Source organism: Aquarana catesbeiana, linkage group LG03, assembly GCF_042186555.1.
Source record: "Aquarana catesbeiana isolate 2022-GZ linkage group LG03, ASM4218655v1, whole genome shotgun sequence".
Classification (NCBI taxonomy): Eukaryota; Metazoa; Chordata; class Amphibia; order Anura; family Ranidae; genus Aquarana; species Aquarana catesbeiana.
Window position 1 is genome coordinate 416511784 of NC_133326.1, and position 23791 is coordinate 416535574.

At 47.3% G+C, this 23791-nt stretch overlaps 1 protein-coding gene across 3 annotated transcripts in view; it reads right to left on the minus strand.

The window, feature by feature from the left end:
• Window positions 1-23791, minus strand: part of KCNMB1 (potassium calcium-activated channel subfamily M regulatory beta subunit 1) — a 164401-nt gene that overhangs the window by 78018 nt on the left and 62592 nt on the right. For all 3 annotated transcript variants that reach the window (XM_073620742.1, XM_073620741.1, XM_073620740.1), the window contains one exon: window positions 11890-12089. In XM_073620742.1, the coding sequence (XP_073476843.1) occupies window positions 11890-12023 (134 nt within the window). In that variant the 5' untranslated portion in view covers window positions 12024-12089. The remainder of the gene's footprint in view (window positions 1-11889; window positions 12090-23791) is intronic.

Consider the following 23791-nt stretch of genomic DNA (forward strand, 5'->3'; position numbering starts at 1 on the left):
TCACACCCCAAAGCTCCACATGTGCAGGGCGCTGCAGTCTCTGCGCGTTATTCAAAAAGTTCTTTGGTGTGGGCCTTTTTTGAGACGAGTGCATCAGATCGCGCCGCTGCTATTTGCAACATATGTCTCAAGCGTATCTCGCGTGGCCAAAACATCTCCCGCTTGGGTACCACATGCTTGACCAGACATATGTTGAGCTGCCATGCAGTTTGTTGCCAAGCGTATCTAAAAGACCCACACCAAAGAACAAAGAGGACCTCTCCTTGCTCCTCATCAGCTGAGATTTCCAACCCCACTAGACCTTCAGTCCTCTCTGAGACCTGCACTGAGAGGAATGAAGGTGTAGAATTAGGTGTGTCACAGCCAAGTACTTGTGGGCAATCTGATTTTGGTACACCGACGTCAGATTGTACCAGGCAAATTTCCCTGCCCCAGCTGCTGCACCGCCGAAAGAAGTTTGCTCCCAGCCATCCACATGCCCAGCGGTTGAATGCTAGCTTGGCAAAATTGCTAGCACTTCAACTGCTGCCTTTTCAGTTGGTAGACTCTGCCCCCTTCCGTGAGTTTGTGGAATGTGCGGTTCCTCAGTGGCAGGTACCCAAACGCCACTTTTTCTCACGGAAGGCGATTCCGGCTCTCTACCAGCATGTGGAAGGCAATGTCCATGCCTCGCTGGACAGGGCGGTCAGCGGTAAGGTGCATATTACCGCTGACTCATGGTCCAGCAGGCATGGACAGGGACGTTACCTAAGTTTCACGGCGCATTGGGTGACTCTGCTGGCAGCTGGGAAGGATGCAGGACAAGGTGCAGTAGTGTTGGAGGTTGTTCCGCCACCACGCCTCCAAAATGCTAATGATTGTGACACACCTCTCTCCTCCACCCCCTCCTCTTCTTCTTCCTCCATGGCCTCTTCCTCGGAACCAGCGGTGCTCCGTAGTCGTTCAAGGGGCTACGCAAGTACGCAGGCCAAAAGATGCCATGCGGTGCTTGAGCTGGTGTGCTTGGGGGACAGGAGCCACACTGGGGCAGAGGTTCTGTCAGCTCTGCAGGGGCAGGTTCAGAGGTGGTTGACGCCACGCCAACTTAAGGCAGGAATGGTGGTTTGCGACAATGGCACCAACCTCCTCTCTGCCCTCCGACAGGGACAAATGACCCATGTGCCCTGTTTGGCTCACGTCCTTAACTTGGTGGTGCAGCGGTTTTTGGGCAGGTACCCGGGCTTACAGGATGCCCTGAGGCAGGCCAGGAAAGTCTGTGTGCATTTCCGCCGGTCATATAATGCCAGTGCTCGGCTGACGGACCTCCAAAAGGAGTTTAACCTGCCCAAGAACCGCCTAATCTGTGACATGCCCACCAGGTGGAACTCAACGTTGGCCATGCTGCAGCGGCTGCACACGCAGCAGAGGGCCATCAATGAGTACCTGTGCGACTATGGCACCAGGACAGGGTCAGGGGAGCTTGGTTTTTTTTCCCCATGCCAGTGGGCCATGATCAGGGATGCATGCACTGTCCTGTCACCATTTGAGGAGGCCACGAGGATGGTGAGCAGTGACAGTGCATGCATCAGTGACACTGTCCCCCTTGTCCACCTGTTGGAGCACACGCTGCGTGGAATAATGGACAGGGCACTTGAGGCAGAACAGAGGCAGGAAGAGGAGGACTTCCTTAGCTCTCAAGGCCCCCTTTATCCAGACAGTGTTCCTGCGTGCCCGCCGATCACACAGGAAGAGGAGGAGGAGGAGGAGGAGGAGGAGGAAGATTGTGTCAGTATGGAGGTGGAGCCTGGCACTCAGCATCAGCAGCAGTCTTTAAGGGATCAGTCCCAAGAAACACATGGACTTGTACGTGGCTGGGAGGAGGTGGCTGCAGACCATGTCGTCCTTAGTGACCCAGAGGACTCCGGACCGAATGCCTCAGCAAACCTATGCTGCATGGCCTCCCTGATCCTGCAAAGCCTGCATAAGGATCCTCGTATTCGTGGTATCAAGGAGAAGGACCAATACTGGCTGGCAACCCTCCTTGATCCACGTTACAAGGGTAAGGTTGCGGACCTTATCTTGCCATCGCAGAGGGAGCAGAGGATGAAACATCTTCGGGAGGCCTTGCAGAAAGGTCTGTGCAACGCGTTCCCAGAGACTGGGAGGTTACAAACTCCTGTTTCTGGACAACGTGTTGCTGAGGCTTCGGTCAGTCAAAGAAGGAGCGGTGGAGAAGGTGGCCATCTGACCGATGCGTTCAGACAATTTTTTGGTCCGCAGCCCCAAGGTATGATCGGTTCCAGCAACCATCGCCAGCGTCTGTTTTACATGGTGCAGGAATACCTAGGGGCAAGATCAGACTTGGACACCTTTCCCACTGAAAATCCTCTGGGTTACTGGGTCTTGAGGATGGATCACTGGTCAGAGCTTGCACAGTATGCAATTGAGCTACTGGCCTGTCCTGCATCCAGCGTTCTTTCGGAACGCACATTCAGTGCTGCTGGAGGCGTGGTAACCGATCACAGGGTGCGTCTGTCCACTGACTCGGTCGATCGACTGACCTTCATAAAAATGAATCAGTCTTGGATCACCACCAGCTACCAAGCACCTGATGCTGATGTAACCGAATAATTTTTTTTGAAATCTCAGATCCCTTCAAAGACTGCCTATGCTGATGCTGAGTGACTATCCCTGAGTAATTATCCTCTTCCTCCTCAATCATCACGCTGATAGCTTGTAAGAACATTTTTGGTTCTGGGCGCCACCACCAGTGCCTAAGGCACAATTTTTCAGCCCCTGTTTAACAGGGGCGTGTAATTACAATTTTTGATGTAATACTTTGCAGCAGGGCTCGTTCCTGCATTCCAACTAGAGTGTCTGTGAGGGGTTGCAGTGTTGTGGCACCAGCACCAGTGCCTAAGGCCCATTTTTTCTGCCCCTGTTTAACAGGGGCGTGTAATTACAATTTTTGATGCAATACTTTGCAGCAGGGCTCGTTCCTGCGTTCCAACTAGAGTGTCTGTGAGGGGTTGCAGTGTTGTGGCACCAGCACCAGTGCCTAAGGCCCAATTTTTCAGCCCTTGTTTAACAGGGGCGTGTAATTACAATTTTTGATGCAATACTTTGCAGCAGGGCTCGTTCCTGCGTTCCAACTAGAGTGTCTGTGAGGGGTTGCAGTGTTGTGGCACCAGCACCAGTGCCTAAGGCCTAATTTTTCAGCTCCTGTTCAACAGGGGCATGTAATTACAATTCTTGATCTAATATTTCACAGCAGGGCCCTGTGAGGGCTTACAGTGTTGTGGCCACAGCAACACCTAAGGCCCAAATTTCTGCTGAGTATATAGGGCAGGACCCTACTTTCAAACATCTAACTTACAAACGACTCCTACTTGCAAACGGAAGGAGACAACAGGAAGTGAGATGAAATCTACCCCTAGGAAGGGAAATTCTCTCCTGTAAGAGTTAATATGGGAAAAACATTTCTCCTTTCCACTGATGCTTTCCAATCCATTGGGACAAAAAGTGAGATGAAATCTTCTGAAGAGGAGGAAAGATAGCAAAACAAATGTCACAGGGGTGATAACCCTTCCCTATGTTTTCCAAAAAGCTTAAAAAAGATTTTTTGGCTGGAGCTAAACACGTTAAAAATGTACCCATTCAAAATTACAAAGAGATTCTACTTAACAACAAACCTACAGTCCCTGTCTTGTTTGCACCGCCTGTATACTGCTGTTCAGAGTATATAGGCCTGGTGGCCCCACACCTTTCCTTATTTTAATTTGGGTGTGGGGTTCCCCTTAATATCCATACAAGACCCAAAGGGCCTGGTAATGGACTGGGGGGTACCCATGCCGTTTGTCTCACTGATTTTCATCCATATTGCCAGGACCCGACATTACATTAAACCCGCAAGCAGTTTTAAATGAGATTTTTTCCTTTAAAAATGACATTTGGTGCAGGGACTGTTCTAAACACGGGAAACACGCGTCACTTTACAGGCATACTATAGACACCCCTCAGGTACGATATTTAAAGGAATATTTCACTTTTTTTTTTTTTTTTACTTTAAGCATCATTAAAATCACTGCTCCCGAAAAAACGGCCGTTTTTAAAAGTTGTTTTTGCATTGATACATGTCCCCTGGGGTAGGACCCGGGTCCCCAAACCCTTTTTAGGACAATACCATGCAAATTAGTTTTTAAAATGAGCACTTTTGATTTTGAACGTTCGAGTCCCATAGACGTCAATGGGGTTCTAACGTTCGTGCGAACTTTCGGTCCGTTCGCAGGTTCTGGTGCGAACCGAACCGGGGGGTGTTCGGCTCATCCCTAGTAATCAGTATGGATTCATGAAGAATCATTCTTGCCAAACCAACGTATTAACCTCTTATGAGGAGGTGAACTGCCATCTAGATAAAGAAAGGCCGTAGACTGGATCTGGATTTTGCAAAAGCATTTGATACGATTCCCCATAAACGTTTACTGTACAAAGTAAGGTCCATTAGCATGGACCATAGGGTGAGTACATGGACTGAAAACTGGCTACAAGGGTGCGTTCAAAGGGTAGTGATAAATGGGGAGCACTCGGAATAGTCAGGGTGGAAAGTAGGGTCCCTCAGGGTTCTGTCCTGGGACCAATCCTATTTAATTTATCTATAAACGACCTGGAGGATGGGATAAACAGCTCAATCTCTGAGCTAAGCAGGGCAATATCTTCTCTGCAGGTTGTGGAAACCTTGCAAGAAGATCTGAACAAGTGAATGGGGTGGGCAACTACATGGCAAATGAGGGTTAATGTAGAAAAATGTAAAATAATGCATTTGGTTGGCAAACACATGAATGCAATCTAATCACTGGGGGGAGAACCTCTGGAGGAATCTAGGATGGAAAAGGACCTGGGGGTCCTAGTAGATGATAGGCCCAGCAATGGCATGCAATGCCAAGCTGCTGCAAGCAAAGCAAACAGAATATCGGCATGCATTAAAAAGAGGATTAACTCCAGAGATAAAACTATAATTCTCCTACTCTACAACACTCTGGTCTGGCCGTACCTGGAGTATGCCTTCCAGTTCTGGGCACCAGTCCTCAGGAAGGATGTGCTGGAACTGGAGAGAGTCCAGAGAAGGGCAACAAAACTAATAAAGGGACTAGAGGACATTAGTTATGAGGAAAGGTTACGAGCACTGAACTTATTCTCTCCTGAACGACCACAACATACAGGGATATACAATGTAATACTGACATAACAATCACACAAATAGGTTGGACTTGATGGAGTTGTGTCTTTTTTTCAACCTCGACTAGTATGTAACTATGTAACGATATTTAAAGGAATATTTGATTTTTATTTTTTCACTTTAAGCATTATTAAAATCACTGCTCCCGAAAAAACGGACGTTTTTAAAACTTTTTTTTGCATTGATACATGGCCCTTGGGGCAAGACCCGGGTCCCCATACACTTTTTATGGCAATAACTTGCATATAAGCCTTTAAAATTAGCACTTTTGGTTTTTCATGTTACCGTCCCATAGATTTTAACGGTGTTCTGCGGCTTTCAAATTTGCCCGAACACCGTATATTGTTCGGAGTTCGCCAAGCGGCCGAACAACCAAAGTTCGGCCTGAACTTATGCTCAGGCCAAACCATTCGCCCATCCCTAGTTACAGGTAATACACCTTGGTAAGAATGAGAACAGCAACAAGATACAAGGTAGTTATACTGCATCAGCAAGGTATTTCCCTGGCAAAGATTTCAAAGCAGAAGTGCTGTTTAAGCTCCTTTGAAGAAGCACAAAGAAATGCACAATGCTGAGGACCATAGACAATGACATAGTAGTCAGCCAAGGAAACTTAATGCAGCAGATGAAAGGCACATTATGCTTACTTCCCTTCGATGTCCAGGAGTGCCATCAGCACAGAACTGCAGAAAGCAGTGGGACCCAGGTACACCCATCTACTGCCCGGAGAAGTTTGACCAGAAATGGTTTTCATGGAAGAATTGCAGCCAAAAACCCAAACCTCTGATGTGGAAACCGGGCTAAGCGACTCAACTATGCACAACATAGGAACAGGGGGGTGCAGAAAAATGGCAGCAGGTGCTCTGGATTGAGGAGTCAAAATTTGAAATATTTGGGCCATATCAGGGATATAACATTTTTTCTCTTGATTTTCATTACTGATACCATTTATGGAAATGAATCTGCCTTTTTCCATTGTTTAATATAAATAAAATAATATTTGGGGAGGGACCAGGGAAAAGAGAATTGGGTGGCAGAAGCCTGCAGTGCTCTCTTTACCTGTCCATTAATTCCCAGGACCTGACTGGCATCCATAGTTCAGAGAGTTCCAGGGTGGCTTGCTTTCCCACCCAGTGGTGGTCTCCTAGTTCCATTTGAGATGTTATTCAGCAGCAATAAAAGCAAAGCAGCATCTCTTCTCTATTGCTGTCATGTATGCAACCACACTGACACTAAAACTTTATTTTAGGGCCAGTTCGCACCACATGCAGTCCAGTGCATTTTTGTTCTGCATCAAAAACGCATGGAAAGTGGGTTATATGATTTCCAATAGCATAGTTCACACCAGTGCAGTCAGTTCCAGGGCTTTTCAGTGCTAGAGAAAAAAGTAGAACATGCGCATTTTTCCTGCACTGGACTGTACTGGAATTCAGTAAAAAGCAACAAAAATGCACTGGAATGCATCAAAAATGTACTGGACCCTGGTATAGTGAAAAAGATAAAAAGAAAAAAAAGGAAAAAAGCACCTGGAATGCTTCCGGAAACGTGTCAAAAACGCACCAAAAACACAACGGAACGCATCGAAAACGGGTTAAAAACGCGCATGCAGAAATGCATCCAGAACGGATCTGGAGTGCATTTTTGTGGTGTGAACTGGTCCTTAGTCTTTTTTCCTCTAACTACCATTGTCAGAGTGGAATATTTTAATTCCCACTGAGCTTTATTGTAAGGTAGCATTTGTACTCCCCCTGACCACTCCCACTGGCCACCAACACAAGGACATTTTCTACTGACCACCAGTGTAACAGACTCTTCTCCTCTGACTACCAAGGCCTTGGACAAGTTTTCCCCTGATTACCAAAGTAATGGATACCATTCACTAACCATTAATATAACAGGATGCGTCAATGACCATTAACAACAATATAATGGCGTGCGTTTTAAATGAGCACCAGTGCAGTCGGGCACCAAATAAAATACAAACATAATGGGGAAATTATACACTGACCAACAAAGTAAGGGTACACTTCACTTCCTTCGAAGGTAATGGGTACATAATATTGACTACCAATATAGCAAGGTATTTCTACTAACTACTAATAAAGATTGGGCCTCTCTCCGCTGACTAACAATGTAAGGGGGCAATGCACCACTGACTGCCACATACTGGGGCATTTACACCAACCAATGATGTAAAGGGGTTTTATTAGGGGCTCTTGCCCTTTACACTAGCCATCGGTATACTTAAATAGGGGGCTGTACATTGACAATCAAAGTAAAAGAAGAAACTAGTAGGGGGTTTGCATAGGGTACCACAGAGTACCTGTAAGTTGAAGTTATATATTGGCGTTCAGCACAGGTAGCTTGTTAGCAGTGGTAAGGCTCCATTACCACTGGTGGCCAGCGACATAAATCGCACACCTATATATGCTGCCAACTGTTATTACGGTTGAGAAATACTTGTTGATGTCTTATGCCGCGTACACATGACCGGACTTTCCGTCAGAGTAGACTCTGACAGTCTTTCCGATGGAGTTCCGCTGAAACGGACTTGCCTATACACAATCACACCAAGGTCAGTTCGTTTAGAACGCCATGACGTACGACGGGACTAGAAAAAGGAAGTTCAAATAGCCAGTAGCCAATAGCTGCCCTTGCGTCGTTTTTGGTCCATCGGACTAGCATACAGACGAACGGTTTTCCCGATAGGTATTGAGTCCGTCTGAAAGATTTGAAACATGTTCTATTTTTTAGAATTTTAGAAAGAAAAAGTCCGATGAAGCCCACACACGATCGAAATGTCTGATGGAATGATTCCGTCTGACTTTTTCTGCTGGAAAGTACGGTCATGTGTACGCGGCATTAGAGATTCAACTGGAAAAAGGAGGGTACCATTGGAGAAGCATCAACATTTTGCTGTGGGGTTCTGTGATTCATAATTACTCTCCTGTTTATTTATACGCTGCTACTGAAATTATGTAGGCTTATTGGTGTTTTTTTATCACTGTATTTTCCTTTAAGCAAGGGAAAGTTTTAAGGTTAGTAAAACAGACACTAAAAATTAAAGTGCTTCTAAACCAAAAAAAAATAATGTTTTGCAGTTTACCAGTCCTTAGATGTGGTCACTAAAGTAATTTTTTTTCAGGCTTTTTGCTCTGTTTTGCCCTGGTGACCCAGTCAGTAACACACTTTCTTTCCTATGGTAACAAAGCTCACTTACTTTACTGTTTCTATGAAGGAACTGGAGTTGTCATCCTAGGACAAGAAGCATGTTATGAATGAAGCTAGCCATAGATGGTGTGACAGAGAGAGAGAGAGAGGCTCTGTCACTATAAGTTTATAGGAAAACGTGACCCAGGAGTCTCATTAAGGGTTAATACAAGGTTAAGAACTAGCATCTCTCCAGGTTTGGTAGTTCTGCATCAGAACAATCAATCCTGGGTGCAGGTATTGCTAGACGCCTGCAACCTGGCTCACTACACAGGTGCAGGGTCATTACATAGTCAGGTCTGAGAATTGCTCAAAGCTCTCATTTTTGGAGACAGCTTCCAGTTTGAAGACCGCTCCCAGTGTGGGAGATGGAAGATCTCACCCAGGGTAAGGGGGGCCCAACCAGGAGCCATGGGACAGAGGTCTCATCAAGGGGTCAGAGGACCCAGCTACAAGCCATCAGGTCTCCAGGATTTAAGTTCATAGTTGCCAACATTGCAAAAAAAAATGTGGGACACTTTTTTGGCTGTAGGCGGAGCTGTATAATAATTAGGGGGTGGGGCATGCATTTGTAGGCGTGGCTTAGCAATAAAAAATAAAACTGCGGCGCGCTTCGCGCACCGCGGCGAAAAAATGGGCGTGGCTTACGTGCAATAGTGGGCGTGGCTCAAAGGGGCAAGGCTTAAAGGGGGTGTGGTTACAGTCTGAGATGAATAAGGGATGGAGAGGTAAAGGGGGAGAGAGGAATGAAGGGACAGCAGCCCCAGATCCTACACAACAATAGAAATATGTGTATTCTAGAAAGTTTAAAAATCAGCAGATAAAGATACTCCAAACACCTGGTGTTAGCGCTTCAATCATCCCGGCACCATGATTGTTATGGTGTCAGGATGATTGAAGCGCATTATTTCTATTATTACATTGTAATATAAAATTAAATCATTCAACTCACCATAATGCCGAATCAGTGGGATCCCTGAGCGTGTCACCTGCCATGTCGTCGAGTCCATCCTTGCATCAGGTGCCCCCAGCAGAGTCTGTCCTTGCATCAGGTGCCCCCAGCAGAGTCTGTCCTTGCATCAGGTGCCCCCAGCAGAGTCCGTCCTTGCATCAGGTGCCCCCAGCAGAGTCTGTCCTTGCATCAGGTGTCCCCAGCAGAGTCTGTCCTTGCATCAGGTGTCCCCAGCAGAGTCTGTCCTCGTATCAGGTGCCCCTGGCAGAGTCCCTCCTTGCATCAGGTGCCCCCGGCAGAGTCCCTCCTTGCATCAGGTGCCCCCAGCAGAGTCCGTCCTTGCATCAGGTGCCCCCAGCAGAGTCAGTATAGACCCCCTGAGTGCAGACCCCCCTCCATCAGTGCAGACCCCCCCTCAGTGCAGACCCCCCTCCATCAGTGCAGACCCCCCTCCATCAGTGCAGACCCCCCTCTATCAATGCAGACCCCCTCAGAGCAGACCCCCCTCCATCAGTGCAGACCCCCCTCCATCAGTGCAGACCCCCTCCATCAATGCAGACCCCCCTCAGTGCAGACCCCCCTCCATCAGTGCAGATCCCCTCAGAGCAGACCCCCCTCCATCAGTGCAGACCCCCTTCCATCAGTGCAGACCCCCTCAGAGCAGACCCCCCCTCCATCAGTGCAGACCCCCCTCCATCAGTGCAGACCCCCTCAGAGCAGACCCCTCAGAGCAGAACCCCTCAGAGCAGACCCCCCTCCATCAGTGCAGACCCCCTCAGAGCAGACCCCCCTCCATCAGTGCAGACCCCCTCAGAGCAGACCCCCCTCCATCAGTGCAGACGCCCTAAGCAAACCCCCCTCCATCAGTGCAGACCCCCTCAGAGCAGACCCCCCTCAGTGCAGACCCCCTCAGCAGACCTCCCTCCATCAGTACAGACCCCCTCAGAGCAGACCCCCGCAGCAGACCCCACTCCATCAGTGCAGACCCCCTCAGTGCACACCCCCTCAGCAGACCCCCCTCTATCAGTGCAGACCCCCCTCAGTGCAGACCCCCTCAGCAGACCCCCCTCCATCAGTGCAGGCCCCCCTTCAGTGCAGACCCCCCTCAGTGCAGACCCCCCTCAATCAGTGCAGACCCCCCTCAGTGCAGACCCCCCTCAGAGCAAACCCCCCCTCAGTGCAGACCCCCTCAGCAGACCCCCTTCCATCAGTGCAGACCCCCTCAAAGCAGACCCCCCTCAGTGCAGACCCCTCAGCAGACCCCCCTCCATCAGTGCAGACGCCCTCAGCAGACCCCCCTCCATCAGTGCAGACCCTCCCCTCCCATAACGCCCCCCATGCCCCAGCAGTGGGCACATACAGCGGCCGCCGGCGCCGTGTGTTCAGTGGAGAGGGGAGGGGCCGATTCGTGCAAGAGGAGAAGCCGATTCATTGGCTGCATGGATCAAGCCCCCTTCCCCTCTCTACTGAACACAAGAGGGAGCGATTTAGTGGCGGCGGCGGCACCGGCGGCCATTTTTCTGAAGCCAGCTTCCAAAAAACTGTAAATTGCAAACATTCCCGATTTTCCCTGGGCAAATCCCGATTCGGGACAGCCTCCGATCGGGACGAGGGTCCCAAAATCGGGATTGTTCTGGGAAAATCGGGACTGTTGGCAACTATGTAAGTCAGCTCCTATCAGGGGTGTCAGGAGAAACCCTAATCCTTAGGCCAGAGGTGGGCCATGCAGCAGGGCACTGCGACTGAAGGCTAGAGAGCCAAGTGTTCTGAGAGAGCTGAATGACACATTCAAAGGACTGGTAAGAGGAGCAGCCGTGCTGCCAACACATAAGCCAGGTGGCTTGGTATTTTCGTTAATTCATGTTATGTGGAAGAAACCCCTGCATGGGCATCTGATGTATATGTGAACTTTTCCTTAACTCAATAAAAGTGGGCTGCCACGCCATAAAACTGCAGTTTGGACTAGCGCAGCTCATTGTAAATGCACCTGCTACTCGAGTTTACTCACCCCAATCTCACAATGGATAGAATTTCAAATGAAAATTAAGAAGTCTTAGAAAAATTCATACGAAAATTCTCAGAAAATTGTAATGTCATTCAAAATATTGTTTGTTTTTAACATTTGATTTTAGAATGAATGGACTTTACTGAATGCAAACCACATACACTGTTAGAAATTAATTCAAGAAAAATTTCCATTCTGCTCCTTCAAATTTTCTCATTATCGTAGTAAAAAAAGACCATTGATTTGATCCACTAATGACTACAAAAACAAACATATTAGATTATTTCAGTTGAAATTCTACCTGTATATGGCCAGCTTTAAGAACACCTTCTCTCATTTCTCAGTATAACAGGGATGGTGGAATCCTGTAGTCTTAATAAACATTCTAATGAGATTGAGATAACACTACAGAATGTGCAGGACAGTGAATAGGACTAGATTTCTGACAGGGTGGACAGCAAATAAAAGAAGCTCATTTTAAATATTTTAACAATAAATTTAATGTACCTTTTAATATACTTAGGTAGAATGGTGACTCCCAACAGAAAAAACATCATTACCGAACATATAATCATTCCAATGCCCAAGCATATTGCTCGTGTCTCTCCTCGCTTTTGAGCCATAAAAAGTTTCTTTCCCATCGTAAATTCATTTATGGAATGCAAACGATAATTATTTCATCTGGTGAAATGGTGTTTTCTATATGGCTGTAAGTAAAGATATCACAATGTATAGGTTATGTTTGAGAATTAAAACATCACAAAGTTAAACAGAGGTAGATATCACTTGTCAGCACTGCCCTATACAATAAAAAAAACAAAAAACAAATCGGGATTCTGCTAATATTAGCACATGTGTTTTGAAAGTTGTTCCCTAACTGCAGAAAATTACATAGTTAAATTATTAATTTTGTGGTGTGTTTGTGTGTGTGTGTATAAAATATTTGAGTTACTCCAATGAGTATTTTATTTGAGGAATGACATTTTCAAAATCAACCATTGCCATTGCTGATATATTTAAATATAAGGAATTATTTTCCATGCCCTATTCTGTATATAGCTCTATTATACAAAATCATCTCTGAGTGCCGGTTCACACAGGGGCAGCTTCAAAGTGGCCCGACTCCCGTCCAGCTCTGAAGCCGCCCCGTACAGCGTGACTTCAGTGCGGCTTGCAAAACTACTTCTGTATAGATGTCAATGCTCCGAAGTCGCCCCCTAGTAGTACAGAAACCTTTTTCTAAGTCAGAGCGACTTGAGTCGTTCCTATTAGAACGGTTTCATTGTACTGAATGGAGCGAGACTTGTCACCCGACAGGTCGCCCTTGTGTGAACCGGCACTGAGCATTCCAACATACTAAATACTTAGTCATTTTGAATGAGAAATTATTAAATAACCACAATTGAACAACTATACGATATAGTTAATCAGTAAATTCCTGCTGTAGAAATTATCAAGACAATAAAAATACCTTAACCTCAGTTAAAAGACAATAGTTACAAACTTCTAATTATCATTTACACTTAAAAATAGGCTCAATTTACTAAATAACCTAACTGGTCTTTATAATTAAATCCAAGGCTGTAACATAAAATGTGGAAAAAGTGAAGCACTGTGCATACTTTCCACTTTCTCTACAGCCCCTTGTTGAAAAAAAAGATCTTTGCAAAACATACTTGGTGTCCTTCAGAAAAGCTCCTAAGTTGTAGAGAAGAGTGTAAAATGATTACAGCAGATGTTAATTCACTCAATACCCTCATTGACCACAAAGATGCAATTGAAGCTGTAAGATGGGCTTTGGGCTGATCTCTAGAACAAACATAACAATTTATTATTGAATGCTGTTTGGGTTGAGTCGCAATTACTTTCGGCATAATTCCCAATATTATCAACAATTGACTGCTCTTGCCATGGGGCAAAGTTTGCCCCCAGCGTGGCAAATATCTTAATGGAAAAATGAAAGATTTCTAACTCTATCAAACTTGTCATGTGCACTTTTTAAATTTGATCAATCAATTGGTTAGTGTAATGTTTACTATCTTTACTCACTCCAAACACTCCACACAGTTACTCTGCCCACTCCATAAAGTTACTATGCCCAGTCCAACCTTTCCACAGTTACTCCAGCCACTCCAACCACACAACAGTTACTCAAGCTACTCCTCCCAGTTACTCCGCCCACTCCAGTTGTAGACTACTGGTGGAGGCAAGAATACTTCACACAATTTCCCCAGAAATTGTACCTTTTCTAGTTGCTACTGTTACAGATAAAAAATATATATTTAAAAGTTTTGTTTCTTGTACTACTGAAGCGGACATTTATATTTTGCAATTTTGCAATGTCCTTGCATATTTCAGTATGTGGACGGACCTCTAGGACTCTAACTATTAGAAGAAGGGAACATATGTATAACATCAAAAAAGGATATACAAAGCATAGGGGTCGATTCACTAAAATTGGAGAGTGCTCAATCTGGTGCAGTTCTGCATAGAAACCAAACCAGCTTCCAGGTTTTTATTATCAAAGCCTAATTGAACAAGCTGAAGTTTGATGCTGATTGGCTACTATGCACAGCTGCAGCAGATTTTGCACTCTCCAGTTTTAGTAAATTAACCCATAGTGCTTCTAAATATCTCAAAACTAAACACTTAAAACAGAAGTATGGTTTTTTTTTGTTTTTTTGATACATACTGCAGCTGTCCCCCGGCGTCTCTGCACTGAGAACTAAACCACCGAACATCGCCGATGGCTTGGCATCTCACTCCTCCCCGAGCGGAGAGATGCTGCCTGTCAGTCAGCATCTCTCCTGCTCTGATCCTCCACGCTCATTGGAGCAATAAGCTGTGGAGGGGCGGGGAGTGGCCTTCTCAGCGGCTCGCTGAGACTGCCATCAATCAAGCCAGCTGGCAGATCCAGACTTGGGAAGTTGGGATGACGAGCTGCCTTGACTGACGTCCGCTCTCCGCTGAAAACGGGTCACAGGAGTGCACGACGAATTTCACTCCTGTGGCCCAGAGGAGAAGCCCAGCCTAAAAAGCTCAGGCTCGACTTCTCCTTTAAAGCGGAGTTCCACCCTAAAGTGGAACTTCCGCTCATCGGATTCCTCCCCCTCCGGTGCCTCAATTGACACCTTTCAGGGGGGAGGGGGGTGCAGATACCTGTATAATACAGGTATCTGCACCCACTTCCGGGAATAGCTAGCCGCAAATGCCCGCCCCCCCCCCCCGTTGTGTTCTGGGAAACACATCAGTTCCCACAACACAACGGGGACCAGTGTAGACGCGCAGCGCGACTCGCGCATGCGCAGTAGGGAACCGGGCAGTGAAGCTGCAACGCTTCACTTCCTGATTCCCTAACCGAGGATGGCGGTGGGGGCAGCCGAGAGACGAGCGATCGATCGGCTGCCAACATCGCTGGACCCTGGGACAGGTAAGTGTCCATTTATTAAAAGTCAGCAGCTGCAGTATTTGTAGCTGCTGGCTTTTAATTTTTTTGTTTAAGGTGGAGCTCCGCTTTAAGGTCCTATATATAACAGTTTTACTGCTACAGGACGGCACCTCTGCGCCGGATCATGTATATATACACACGTGATCTGACTCTTGTGGGTAGGTGGTGCGTATGCTTTTGCTGTGTGACTACACACAGCAGAAGCCAATCAGCTAGTGCAGGGTGCCCGATATCCACTGGCACCTGCCAATCATTAGAGACACAGAATGGCAATCTGCCTATTTAAACAAGGCAGATCGCTGTTCTGACAGGTGGGAAGGGATGGAATTTGTGTCCCAGAAAAGCTGGAAATAAATTCCATCTCTTACCTTAGTAAAAGCACCTCACACCAGTGGCACCAGTGGCACCACTAGGGGATGTGTGGCCTGCACCGGGTGACACCCGCCAGAGGGACGTGGGTATAGGCACCTCTAATGCCGCATGACCCTCTCCCCCTACCCTGGTCTCTCGCATCTCTCCGGCTGTCTCCCTGTCTCACACAGCGGAGCGGAGCGAAGCTGCCTCCCACATCTACACAGGAGGTGGAGGAGGGAGTCCAAGGGACACACTGCTGTGCCTATCCCGCAAATGGACATGTGCTGGGTGGCGCTTTGGGAGGGAAGGGTCTGCAATGATGGAAGGGGGTGTCTGCACTGATGGAAGGGGGGGTCTGCACTGATGGAGGAGGAGGGTCTGCACTGAGGGGTCTATACTGATGAAGGGGGGTCTGTTTTGAAGGGGGACTATAGCTGGTGGAGGTGGGGGGGTGACATCAATTTTTTCCGCACCGGGTGACACCAACCGTAGTGATGCCATTGCCTCACACAGTATATAAAACACTGCTTAGGCACACAGTTAACCCTTTGATTGCCTCTGATGTTAAACCCTTCCCAGCCAGTGTAATTAGTACAGTGACAGTGCTAACAGTAACTCACAAAAGTGAGTACACCCCTCACATTTTTGTAAATATTTTATTACCATATATCTTTTCATTTGACAACACTGAAGAAATGACACTTTGCTACAATGTAAAGTAGTGAGTGTACAACTTGTATAACAGTGTAAATTTGCTGTCCCCTCAAAATAACTCAACACACAGCCATGTCTAAACCGCTGGCAATAAAAGTGAGTACACCCCTAAGTGAAAATGTCCAAATTGGGCCCAATTAGCCATTTACCCTCCCCGGTGTCATCTGACTCGTTAATGTTACAAGGTCTCAGGTGTAAATGGGGAGCAGGTGTGTTAAATTTGCATAGTTGCCAATAGTCCAGAATTTCCCGGGATATTCCCGGGATTTGGACCCTTTTCCCGATTTTAGTGTTTCCCAGGAAATGTCCCGGGAAATCCCTTTTTTCACGATTTTTTTTTTTCGGTAGAGGCCCGCAGCCGGCGGAGATAATGTCTCCGCCGGCCGCCATTTTCCAGAAGACCAGAACATCCATGCGCTCTGTGTTTGAGCCGAGCTCAGCAATGGGCAGTGGTCGGTGTCCTGTGATTGGCCGAGCAGGTCATGTGCGGGACGGACGGAGGACACGATTCGCCTGGAGGAGCTGGTCACATGTGGATGCAGGGCTGGACTGTGTGGGTAATCGCACCAGCCCTGCATGCTCCCGGAGTGTCCTATACTCGTGCTGTGCGTCTCTATCATCTGCTCTGTCAGCCGCCCCCCTTTCCTCTCTGTCAGCTGCCCCCCCTTCCTCTGTCAGCCGCCGCCCCTCTCCTCTCTGTCAGCCGCCACCCCTCTCCTCTCTGTCAGCCGCCACCCCTCTCCTCTCTGTCAGCCGCCACCCCTCTCCTCTCTGTGAGCCGCCACCCCTCTCCTCTCTGTCAGCCGCCGCCCCTCTCCTCTCTGTCAGCTGCCCCCCTCTCCTCTCTGTCAGCTGCCCCCCCTCCTCTCTGTCAGCCGGTCGCCCCTCTCCTCTCTGTCAGCCGCCCCCCCTCTCCTCTCTGTCAGCCGCCCCCCCCTCTCCGTCAGCCGCCCCCCTCTCCTCTCTGTCAGCCGCCCCCCCTCCTCTCTGTCAGCCGCTCCCCCCTCTCCTCTCTGTCAGCCGCTCCCCCCTCTCCTCTCTGTCAGCCGCCCCCCTTCCTCTCTGTCAGCCGCCGCCCCTCTTCTCTCTGTCAGTCACCCCTCTCCTCTCTGTCAGCCGCCCCCCTCTCCTCTGTCAGCCGCCCCCCCTCTCCTCTGTCAGCCGCCCCCCTCTCCTCTCTGTCAGCCGCTCCCCCCTCTCCTCTCTGTCAGCCGCTCCCCCCTCCCCTCTCTGTCAGCCACCCCCCCTCCTCTCTGTCAGACCCCCTCCTGTCAGACCCCCCCTCCTCTGTCAGACCCTCCCTCCTCTGTCTGACACCCTCTTCGTCAGACCACCCCTCTTCTCTGTCAGACCCCCCTCTTCTCTGTCAGACCCCCCTTTCTCTGTCAGACCCCCCTCCTCTCTGTCAGACCCCCCTCCTCTCTGTCAGACCCGTACAGCCTAACAGCAGCCCTGTGAGTGCACCAGACCCCCCTCCTCTCTGTCAGACCCCCCTCCTCTTTCAGACCCCCCTCTTTCACCTCTCTCCCCTCCTCCCCCCTTTCTCTCACCCCCCTCACTAATGCCTCTCTCCCACCTCCCTCTTTTCCTCCTCAGGCTGTAGGGGGCCCAAATAATTTCTAACAGCAGCCCTGTGAGTGAGTGCACCAGTTCGGATGTGTCTTGACCTAAACCCTGTCATAGAGGGACCCCTACACTCCACACTGATATATCCTCTGTCATAGAGGGACCCCTACACTCCACACTGACCTACCCCCTGTCATAGAGGGACCCCTACACTGCACACTGACCTACCCCCTGTCATAGAGGGACCCCTACACTCCACACTGACCTACCCTCTGTCATAGAGGGACCCCTACACTCTACACTGACCTACCCCCTGTCATAGAGGGACCCCTACACTCCACACTGACATATCCTCTGTCATAGAGGGACCCCTACACTCCACACTGACCTACCCCCTGTCATAGAGGGACCCCTACACTGCACACTGACCTACCCCCTGTCATAGAGGGACCCCTACACTCCACACTGACCTACTCCCTGTCATAGAGGGACCCCTACACTCCACACTGACCTACCCCCTGTCATAGAGGGACCCCTACACTCCAGACTGACCTACCCCTTGTCATAGAGGGACCCCTACACTCCACACTGACCTACCCTCTGTCATAGAGGGACCCCTACACTCCACACTGACCTACCCCCTGTCAGAGGGACCCCCACACTCACCTACACCCTATCATAGAGGGACCCCTACACTGCAACACTGCATACTGACCGACCTGAGATGTAAGGAGGCACTCTGCTGGGGACACTGAGATGTAAGGAAGCACTCCGCTGGGGACACCTGAGATGTAAGGAGGGACTCTATTGGGGACACCTGATGGCATCTGGTGGCAGGCAACGTGACAAGTGTCACACTCGGGGTTCCCACTGGTTCTGCATTATGGTGAGTTGAACTATTTAATTTTACAATGTAATAATGTACATTACAATGTAATAATAATGCGCTTCAATCACCCTGACACCATAACAACTATGGTGCCAGAATGCTTGAAGCGCTAACACCAGGTGTTTGGAGTATCTTTATTTGTTGATTGTTAAACTTTCTGAAATACACATATTTCTATTGTGGTGTAGGATCTGGGCCTGCTGTCCCTCCATCCCTTTCTTTCTCCCTTTGTTTCTCCCTTCATCCCTCGTTTAGCTCAGACTCTAACCACACCCCCTTTGAGTCATGCCCCTTTAAGCCACACCCACTATTTCACGCAAACCACGCCCATTTTCCTGCATTTTTCTCTTTCCCTATGCCACACCTACTAATGCATACCCTGCCCCCTAATTATAAGGTTACTCCGCCTACAGCCAAAAAAGTGTCCCGAATTTTTTTTTTACAATGTTGGCAACTATGAATTTGGTGTTATCGCTCTCATTCTCTTACTGGTCACTGGAGTTTCAAAATGACACCTCATGACAAAGAACTATCTGAGGATCTGAAAAAAAGAATTGTTGCTCTACATAAGGATGACCTATGCCAGTGGTTCTCAACCTTGTCCTCAAGTACCCCCAACAGGCCATGTTTTGGGAATTTCTCTTAGATAAAATAGCTGTCCAAAATACCAAGCCATTGACTGATTTAAAGCACCTGTGCAAGATAAAGGAAAACCTACAAACACGGCCTGTTGGGGGTACTCAAGGACAGGGTTGAGAACCACTGGCCTAGGCTATTTGAAGATTGCCAAGACCCTGAAACTGAGCTGCAGCAAGGTGGTTAAGACCATATAGCGTTTTAACAGGACAGGTTCCACTCAGAACAGGCCTCGCCATGGTCGACCAAAGAATATGAGTGCACGTGCTCAGCGGCATATCCAGAGGTTGTCTGCGAGAAATAGACGTTTGAGTGCTGCCAGCATTGCTGCAGAGGTTCAAGGGGTGGGGGTCAGCCTGTCAGTGCTCAGACCCTACGTTGCACACTGCATCAAATTGGTCTGCATAGCTGTTGTCCCAGAAGAAAACCTTCTAAAGATGATGCACAAGAAAGCCACAAACAGTTTGCTGATGACATGCAGACTAAAGACATGGATTACTGGAAATATGTTCTGTTGTCTGATGAGACCAAGATAAAACTTATTTGCTTCAGATAGTGTCAAGCACGTGTGGCAGCAACCAGGTGAGTAGTACAAAGATAAGTGTACAGTCAAGCATGGTGGTGGGAGTGTCATGGTCTGGGGCTGCATGAGTGCTGCTGGCACTGGGGATCTACAGTTCATTGTGGGAATCATGAATGCCAACATGTACTGGGACATACTGAAGCAGAACATTATCCCCTCCCGTCAGAGACTGGGCCACAGGGCAGTATTCCAACATATTGACCCCAAACACACCTCCAAGACGACCACTGCCTTGCTAAAGAAGCTGAGGGTAAAGGTGATGGACTGGCCAAGCATGTCTCCACATGTAAACCCTATTGGGCATCTGTGGGTCATACTCAAACGGAAGGTGGAGGAGCACAAGGTCTCTAACATCCACCAGCTCCGTGATGTCGTCATGGAGGAGTGGAAGAGGACTCCAGTGGCAACCTGTGAATCTCTGGTGAACTCCATGCCCAAGAGGGTTAAGGCAGTACTGGAAAACAACGGCGGCCACACATAATATTGACACTTTGGGCCCAATTTGGACATTTTCACTTAGGGGTGTACTCACTTTTGTTGCCAGCGGTTTAGACATTAATGGCTGTGTGTTGAGTTATTTTGAAGGGACGGCAAATTTACACTGTTATACAAGCTGTACACTTACTACTTTACATTGTTTTTTTTCAAAATTACATAGTTGCATAGTTAGTAAGGTTGAATAAAGACACCAGTCCATCCAGTTCAACCTGAGTGAGTGTGGGTGCGTGTCTACAATTATCCCTATTTATTTAAGGTACCCATATAATGCCGTCAATTTACGCAGTGCTACACACATACATCGCACACTCACATCGGTCCCTACCCTCACGGAGCCCACAATCCAAGGTCCCCAACTCACATTCATACATACTAGGGCCAATTTTGGACAGAAGCCAATTAACCTACCAGCATGTCTTTGGAGTGTGGGAGGAAACCAGAGTACTCGGAGGAAACCCACGCAGGCACAGGGAGAACATGCAAACTCCAGGCAGGTAGCGTCATGGTTGGGATTTGAACCAGCGACCCTTTTTACTGCTAGGTGAGCGTGCTACCCGCTACACCACTGTGCCACCTGAAAATTGGTTGGTCTTTGTTTATAGCAGAAAAATTAAAAACCGCAGAGGTGAACAAATACCACCAAAAGAAAGCTCTATTTGTGTTGGAAAAAAAGGACATAAATTTTATTTGGGTACAGTGTCGCACGGTTGTGCAATTGTCAGTTAAATTAACACAGTGCCATATCGCACTGGCCTGGTCAAGAAGGGGGGTAAATCTTCCGGAGGTCAACTAGTTAAACATAGGAAAAAGAAGATGAAGTCGCGCCAATAAGTAACATACATAAATGAATTAACAATAAGTAAATGAACCAAGAATTCAATGAAACTCAATTAAGGATTATACATAATAAAGTCTATTAGAGTGGTTGTAAACCCTTACAGACCACTTTTACCTACAGGTAAGTCTAGATTAAGGCTTACCTGTAGGTGCAAGAAATATCTCCTAAACCTACATGGTTTAGGAGATATTTGCAAAAGACAGGCACCGATGTCTATGGCGCATGTACCATAGACAACGGCACGCAGGCGCACTGAGCGTGCCGTTTCTAAGGCTGAGCGTGCCATTAGTGGCTGCTCCCACGCGCATGTGCGGGAGTGACATCATCGCGGCTCTGGCCAGTCACAGCGCTGGAGCCTTGATACCCGGAAGTCACTCCGGGAGATATGGCGGTGACGGAGGAGGGGAATGAGGACCGCTTCGGGGGCTTCGATCTCAGGTAAGTAATTTATAATGAGCTAGTATGCTATGCATACTAGCTCATTATGCCTTTGTCTTTTGGGTTTATTTCCTCTTAGCCGTAAGTGAATGTGCATATCCTGTGTATTGAGACTGGTTAAAACAGCACCCCAAACACCGCTACAGACTTGTGAACCTCCACCACATAAAGTGCGTGCTTACCAGAGGGCAAGCTTGTCGTGCTTGCGGCTATCAACCCAGCCAGGGCCTTTATCCAGGGAATGTAAAATACCGGCACACAATAGACTCTTGATATGTAGTAGACAAAACACCCACCACTCAGGGCTATCCAGTCGCCATAGACAAGGCAGTTTTACCCCAAAAGAAAAAGGACTCACTATAGTGTAATATGTAACACACAGGTTTATTTAAAGTAAAAATTGCATAAAAGGCATAAAATCATAGCATCAATTGTAAAAAGCCGGCTGGCTAGCGAACACCCGTCCTCTCGGGAACTCGGCGCGATGACGTCAGCACGCCACTCCTCCCGACGCGCGTTTTGTCACAAGATGGCGTCAGCCTGTGGTGGAGGTTCACAAGTCTGTAGCTGTGTTTGGGGTGCTGTTTCAACCAGTCTCAAAACACAGTCTCAAAACACAGGATGTGCACATTCACTTGTGGTTGATGGACTTTATTAAGTATAATCCTTAATTGAGTTTCATTGAATTCTTGGTTCATTTACTTACTGTTAATTAATTTATGTATGTCACTTATTAGCGCAGCTTCATCTTCTTTTTCCTATTACTTTGGTGTGTATCTCACTTTAAGACACTGCTTTCTTCTCATTTGTAATTAGATTGCATAAAAAAAAAAAAAAAAAATCACCTAGCGCGGTAACATATAATATTTAAAGTGGTTAAACATGGTTGTGAACAATTGCAGTTCTGGGCAATAGAAAAGGTCAGTAAACACTGGAGAGGGGGCAATTTTGTGAGAGAGTTGAGCAAACAGGAATCATGGTGGATTTATGAAACAAAAGGTATTTAAATAAAGACATGAATGACCAAGTTTGGCTAGCCTGCACAGAGTCCTGACCTCAACCCAATAGAACACCTTTGGGCTGAATTAGAGTCGAGACTGCCAGCTAGGCCTTCTCACTCAACATCAGTTCCTGACCTCACAAATGGGCTTCTTGAAGAATGGTCAGACATTCCCGTAGACACACTCCTAAACCTTGTGGACAGCCCTCCCAGAAGAGTTGAAGCTGTTATAGCTGGGGGTGGGCCAACTCAATATTGAACCCTACAGACTAAGACGAGGATGCCATTAAAGTTCATGTGCATGTAAAGGCAGGCGTCACAATACTTTTGGTAATATAGTGTATACTGTATACCATTTGATTGTGGGGGACCTGAAGAAGTGGCCAGCTTGCTGCAAACTGCTTAGAACCAGATTGTAAATGATTTGATTGCATTGTGCATACCATTTGCAATATATGCCTATTTGTTTTAATGGCTCTGAGCGAGCTCTATGACATATGGGTCATGTATACATGATTTTATATACATTGATGTATAAATAAAAAGGCATTTTTACATATGTGTGTTGTAAAATTGACTTTGTTTTTGGATGAATGCCAAAGTAAATGTACCAATACACATAGGACTTTTAATTCCAGCATTCACAAAGAGTCCAGTGTACTCCATACAGCAATAAATCCCTGTCATGGAGGGTGACGTGGTGAAATGGCAGATGGTGCCATCAAAGCATAAGTTCAATCTACCAACATACTATGTTTAGGACATTTTAATGTCAGCAACAGAAAGCATCAATACCCATTACCCAATCACAATCCATCCACCTACAGAAACACCCAAAGACAGCCCACAATCCCACCTAGTGTGCATATAAAGCAATCAGTGCATCATATATAGGTGCCAAACAACCATTACACAAAAAAACACATTACATAAGCTACCTGGAGCAAAAGCACCATCACAGCACTAAATGCATCATTGTATAAAGCTCAAATGGAATTTGGACTTTGTATCCATCGTCATGGTAACTCCCCTTCCTTGATAAGGCCCAGGAACTGCATCAGAGCCCAGAAGGAAGTGAATCATTAGACACGCCTCTTAGCTACACTGTACATGCTTCCACTAGAACCAATCATAAGAGGTGGGATGGAACAATAGACTATAGCATATAGAATATAGCATAATGTTATGCCTCAGGGCCTTGGGGACTGTTCAGATTCCACCCAAACAGTGTAGTCAATGGCAAAGCAAACCGATGTAAATATCCAAAATACACATTAGGCAAAAAAAAAATGTAATAGTAAATGCTACCAGGGACACTCTAGCACCTCCTGGTCCAAAAACGAACCAAACAAGGACATGTTCAAAAAGTACTTAAAACCCAACATAATAATTTAAAAAAAAATCAAGAAAAACATACTATTACAAAAGAATGAATAGTTAAAGTA